Consider the following 6,750-nt stretch of genomic DNA (forward strand, 5'->3'; position numbering starts at 1 on the left):
TGTTGTTTCTTGTTAAGAATCCTTTTTTTTACAAAATAAAATAAAATAAGAAATTTGAAGTAAGTGTCAAAGGGAGCTCACTAACTCTGATTACTTAAATGTTAGCAACGTGTGCGTTGCGAAGTATTCTCAATCAATTATTGCTGCCTCGGTCTCAACAATTCAATTAATATATTCCTTAATCCGATGTTAGAGTGGGAGTTCACCTACCCATTGAGAGACAATCAATATTCTTTGAAATTTAGCTAATCAATGCAAAAGAAGAAAAACAAAAAAATAATCTAGTTCAAACAAGTCATCGGATATTAATGATTTTAAGTTTATCAAAAGTTCAAAAAAAAATTATACATTTTCTTGTTGTCCTCTCAGATTTTTCAATATCCCTCCACCATTCACGCTTCAAGATAAAATAAAGCATAGATATATGCAAACATTTTTTGTATAATTAAAAATATATATAAACCACTTGCTACTCACTGAAAATAAATAAAATAAAAAATTCTTTAAAAATTTTATATTTATGAAAATAGTCTACTAACCAAATTAAGCAACGAGCACAAATACCTTGCAAGATTTTCCATTACCAAGCCAGCAAGCAAGAAGAATACAAAAGGAAAGTACGCTTTTTATTGATTTGTTAAATATAAATATAAATATAATTGCTTTCTCTAAATAATTCCTCAAAATAATACAAAAGGAAAGTAAATTTTTTTTATCCTTCGTGTAATAACGGGGAATGGTGGCCCGAAATTTTCAATTTAATTGATCAAAAATAATTTCTATTACGATGACAAAATCTCCACGAATAGTGTTTAATTGACTACGTATTTAAACAGAACATCCAAACACAACACATCGGAATCTCCTTTGGCCCTTTCGGAAGTGGAAAACACAAACAATACCGACCCAACCAAGACGGCATTAACTTTAATGATTAAACAGTCACTAATGACGCGATTATTGAATCCATCTTTAAAACCAACCCACAGGCCAGCAGTCATAATAGAATATATAACTTGGAAGGAAGGAGGGAAAGGACGGATTCCCTTCCTCTATTTTATTTATTGTTTTCCTTTTCCATCCAAGGAATCAAACCTCAGAACTCCATCCGTCGCCGTGGCATGCAATTCCCAATCCACAGCTATTTTTTTATTAATATTATTTTTATTTTCAGCATTAATTAGTGAATGGCCATCTCTCCTCTTCCTTTTGGCTTATTTTTATTTATTCACAAATATTTCTCTCTCTTTCACCTCCTCTTCTTTCGCTCTTCCTCGATTTCGATCAATTTTCTCGTCCAGTGGTTGAGGCGGCGGCGGCGGCGGAGTGGGCAGATATGGTGGTGAATAGTCCCACATCGTTGCTTGCGGCGGTGGTGGGCGGAGTAATCTTCGTGCTGGTCGTAATCTCCTTCAAGTCGCTGGTGTTCTGGATGGGCCGGTGGTGGCGCTGGGCGGAGGAGCGCACGCAGGCCTACCAGTGCTTCGAGATCCCGCAGCGCACCGAAGGCGGCGAAGACAACCCGCTCTACCGCCGCGCCGCCACCTACGTCGCCGCCCTCCCCTCGCTCGAACACGCCGACTCCGCCATGCTCTTCTCCTCCGGCCGCAAGCCCAACGACTTCTTCCTCCTCCTCGGCCCCGGCCACTCCGCCGTGGACTCCTTTCTCGGCGCCCGCGTCTCCTGGACTAACGTCTCCGCCGGCGGCGGCTCCCGCCTGGTCCTGCGGCTTCGCCGCCAGGACCGCACCCGCTTCCTCCGCCCCTACCTCCAGCACGTCGAGTCCGTCGCCGACGACCTCGAGTCCCGGCGGAGGGACGTCAGGTTGTACACCTTGTCCGGCGGAGGCCCGCGGTGGCGGTCGGTTTCCTTCACCCACCCGGCGAGCATGGAGACGGTGGCCATGGACGCGGACCTCAAGTCGCGGATCCGCGCCGACTTGGAGTCCTTCCTCAAGGGCCGCGCGTACTACCACCGCCTCGGAAGGGTTTGGCGGCGGAGCTACCTTCTCTACGGCCCCCCCGGGACCGGCAAGTCCACCTTCGTCGCCGCCATGGCCAAGCTCCTCTGCTACGACATCTACGACGTCGACCTCTCCCGCGTCTCCGCCGAGCAGCACCGATCTGAAGGCGCTCCTCCTGGGCACGACCCCCCGGTCGGTGATCCTGGTGGAGGACCTCGACCGGCACCTCAAGAGGAAGGGCGTCGGAGAGGAGGGTGAGATTCTAAACTTCATGGACGGCGTCTTCTCCTGCTGCGGCGAGGAGCGGGTGATGGTGTTCACCATGAACTCAGACGGCGGCGGAGGGATGTTGGAGGCGGTGGAGCCGGCGGTGCTGCGGCCGGGGCGCCTCGACGTGCACATCCACTTCCCCCTTTGCGATTTCACCGCCTTCAAGACGCTGGCGAACAGCTACCTGGGCCTCAAGGACCACAAGCTGTACCCGCAGGTGGAGGAGGTGTTCCAGAGCGGCGCCAGGATCAGCCCGGCCGAGGTCGGCGAGATCATGATCGCCAACCGCGCCTCGCCCAGCCGGGCTCTCAAGTCGGTCATCAGCACGCTCCAGCAGCAGCACGCGCCGTCCGCCGCGCGTATCGGCGGCGCCGCCAGTCGGAGGCAGCTGAGCGACGGACGGTACCTGGAGCCGGTCGGAGAACTCGGCTGGCGACTCCAGCGCCAACGCCGCCATGGGGTTCGGTAAGGAGTTCAAGAAGCTCTACGGGTTGATTAAGATGAGGAGCGGCAGCAAGAAGGAAGGCGCGGTGCCGGTGGAGTTCGCCGCCGCCGGAACCACCCCCCTCGACCAAGTAGATAAGGACCGTTCCACGTTGAAGAACTAAATTTACTGGATTTTTTCATGCAAAATTCAATCTTTTTCCTCCCTCTTTCCAATTTTTTTTTTTGTTAAAAAATATTTTAGATTTGTTTTCTTAGCATGGGATCATCAAAGAATCGGTACGGAGGACTTATTACTATTATTATTATTATTATTACCATTGTAGCTGTAGAAAGAAAGACAAACTCAATCTATCGTCGTTTGTGAATACTGTAAATGACACATACAGTTTGATCAGATTACTTTTCAGTGATCAACTCTTTTTCTTTTCTTTTCTTTTTTCATCGAATGAACAAATATTTTCTCTGCCAGAAAAAAAAAATTGTTCTTCATTCGAGCTTCTGTGATCAAAACTGATGGCCTGAAACTGTGGACGATAATGTTCCATCGCTCGAAAAGTTTGTGCTGGAAAGACGAATTAGATTCGTGCAGCATAACGTACCATCAAGCAAATGATACGACACGGCATCAGATTTGTTCAACACGAACAGGCTACGAGTCAACGCTGACACTCAGCTTTGACAAGTGTTTAATGAGAGAGTCAGCTCCCCTTCTACAACTACAAGTTTGATTTTAATTCAGCTTCAGACATTTACGTTGTTTCGTCGACGTTGTGTCCAATCCTCACGCCTGAAATTTCAGAATATTCAAATTGCACACTATGACCAAGTTAGAGTCAGTTTTAACTTTGAAGTCAATATTGCTCCATTCCAAACACCAAACCTTTCGTCGAAAACAACTTGATAGGCAAAAACATTCCAAATTAGCCATGTAGCCATATGAGACTACGAATAGAACGGTAGATGAACTTAGTAAGTCAAGCCGAATTTAAAATGAATCAAACCATTTATGTTTAAATTTGACTTGATTTCTTTTTTATGAATTTAAGTTTGATTTAAATTTGACTTGAATTTGATTTGTTTAAATGTTATCGAACTCTTAATTTAAACTTATTTGATTGATAGAAACTTTTATATTTTAAAACTTGTTTGATTGGTTATTGAGTTTGATAATAAAAATTTATTTATTCATTTTATTTTTTAAATTTATTTACCATGTTGATAAGAGTTTATTGATGAATATGATTCATAAACTTTATTTGTGAATATTAAATATTATTCACTAATAGTTTACAATTTTTGTTCATGAACATTAACAAGTTGAACACATGTGTTCAAATTTATTTATTTAATTAAACTTTATTAGTATTGAATGTTTGATTTATTTATAGCCCTAACTATGGAGGAATTCCTTAAGGTATTCTAGTCTCCTTGGTAGTCTCAAATAACTATTTTGAAAGTTTTAGACCAATGAGCTATTTTGTCTAAAACAATTTGATAGACAAAACCCTCCAAATTAGCTAAATGAGACTATGGATGAATTGTAGATGATATTCTTGACTTGATCAAACAATTTTATCCAATAAAATTAGATGGGCAAAAATACTCTAAATTGGCTATGGACTTCGATGGCATAAAGTATTTTAAACTTACTAGTAGACTTACATGATCAATCTATTTTATGCAAAATAGTTTGATAGTCAAAAACCCTCCAAATTAGTCATTTGAGACTATAGATGGATTAATTGTAGATGGTATTTTTAACTCACTAGAGGTCTTAGATGCTTAATTTGAAGAATTTTAGTTTATTATTTATCCAAAATAGCTCGAGATCACAGTGGGATTGCTTAAGATATTATGTATTCACTCGTAGATTAGATGATAATTTTGAAAAGTTTTAGGTGTTCTAGAGGTTAAACAAGCGGGGAAGAAGAGACTAGGATTTTATAAATATGAATGAAAAAATAGATATTATAAAACTTTAGATGCACAATTTGGTAACATACTGTTTTATTTATTATATTTATTTATTTATATATTTGTAAGGTAGACAGTAGACTACTTGGAAGGTGAATTAGTTTCATTCCGTGGAGAATGTGGAGAGCCTACAAAAACAAACAAACAAGAACCATAGGAATCTGTTCAGATAAGCCATCCCTTCTCAAATTGCTGATGCTCACGGCACCTCCCTTCTTTTTTGTTTGTTTTTTTGTTTTTGATAATCCAGATATTTGATTTTTCGAACTGAATAAATCATGAAGCGCAAATCCATTTCTTTATAAGATTCGACAAATTCAGCATTTGGAATTCATTGAGATAACTGCTGCATTATCGAGCTTGATTTGATTCTGACAGGCATCAGCGAGCAGCTTTCACTGCCAAGGAGGTGTTCCGAAGAGATTCTGTCATCTTGCTCCGGGGAGTGGTTTGCATAGTTTTAGGAAAGAAGAAAAGGCATTAAAGAGCATCATCAATGGCTAAGGACTAGTGCTCCAGGGACATTAACTTCACAACAACCAAAAGTTAAGAGAGAGGAGTCAACAAGGAACAGAGCAGAGCTGAGCTAGATTGATGTCTGCTCAGCCACTCGAGTGCTCGAATCCACTTTGGTTGCAATCAATTTGGAGAAATTATGATGATGTATATTTTGGATTTTTCTTGATTGATTCAATACCAGCCTGAAACCCATAGCTCAAGATTCAAAGAAATGGCTGAAATTTAGAAGAAATAGTCCATGATAAGAAGAAGATATTTCCAGATTAATTGCAACTTGAAATCTTTTAGTAGGAGAAATAGAGAAGATGCTCTTCTGTAGGTGATGTAATGCAGCAGCCGAAAGGTTCAGGCTTTAGACTGCAATAAAGGTTCACATGAAGAAAGCAGAGAACAATAAAAGATTGGCTTTCTGAAATCTTTTTCAACTTCTCTCTGTATAATAAACTGAATGCTCAACTATTTAAAACCAACTAACCCTTATGCACTCGTAATCTCTATATAAAAAATTGTCATTAATAATCTCAATCCACCTTTATATATATCAAGAATTTTGGTATGATACTGACACCTCTGGATAAATAACATATATAGCAAATCTCTATCTGATGGAATGAATACATCCAAGTTTAGTCACATTCACAAGTGACGACCACAATTAAGTAATCAGTTATGGTGTTGTTTGGACATCCAAAAAAAAGTGGACAGCATCTAAACTAAGGTGTTTGGGCATTCAAAAGAAGTCCACAGCATCTAGATTTTTAGCAATCAATTTCTTACATGGTTATGTAACCTTCGTTTATTTCTAAGGACATGTTAGTGCTTAGTTTCTTTTAGTCTGTTGAACCTTCTTCAATGTTTCAAATAATTTCTACTTCACTTCTTCCCTTGCAGAACCTCTAGTTACTTTTAAGATCTAAAAGACTTAAGTGAGATGACTCAAGCACTATAAAAGTAATGATAATAAACTTCCAGCAAAGTTTAGTGGCGATGCTGATGCTTGATTATCAATAAACAGCCATCGAATCTGATTCTAGATATTAAAAAAAAATTCTTGCAGGTCCATAAAAGTACATCCACATGCACTGCACAAATATGCACAGCAGGCTCAATTGTACTTGTTCATCATACAGCGTGGTACTTTGGATTTACTTGTTATATCTTTAGGCAATGGCCACTCGAATGCCTAAGGATGGGTTCCCATCGACATGATACTTCAGCTTTGCCATCTTGTACTTGGTATATGATTACAGTCCTCTCTTTCGATGGGATTTTGATTGATTTTTCTCTCTCTGTGTGATATATATTTGTATGGCTTTCAGTCTCTGATAGGTTGATGATCAATTAATCGAGAAGTAGCGTCACAAATACTCGTGTGGACGACTGTAGTGATGTGTACATGAGGCCTTGTCTTCTAGCAACAGCCAGCAGTGGTGGAGGTGCTAAGTTGGTGATTGGCATTGGAGAGACAATGCCATTGAGTTGAAGGGATAAAGTTGAGAGATGAAGAGAGTATATAACACAGTTCTTTGCAAATTCCATAATGTCGTCCTCCTTTTTTTTTTTCTTTCTTTCTTTCT

General features: G+C 40.6%; 1 protein-coding gene across 1 annotated transcript; it reads left to right on the forward strand.

The window, feature by feature from the left end:
- Positions 1-1,219: 1,219 nt before the first annotated feature.
- LOC141839301 (AAA-ATPase At2g46620-like) lies at positions 1,220-2,976 on the forward strand. Its single transcript, XM_074727025.1, is given in 3 exon segments — positions 1,220-2,113; positions 2,115-2,630; positions 2,632-2,976. Coding segments are annotated over 3 exon segments (1,503 nt in total). The 5' UTR covers positions 1,220-1,336; the 3' UTR covers positions 2,842-2,976.
- Positions 2,977-6,750: the final 3,774 nt, after the last annotated feature.

Source organism: Curcuma longa, chromosome 1, assembly GCF_044706935.1.
Source record: "Curcuma longa cultivar G26 ecotype Majalengka, Jawa Barat chromosome 1, ITB_CL_G26_1.1, whole genome shotgun sequence".
Lineage (NCBI taxonomy): Eukaryota > Viridiplantae > Streptophyta > Magnoliopsida > Zingiberales > Zingiberaceae > Curcuma > Curcuma longa.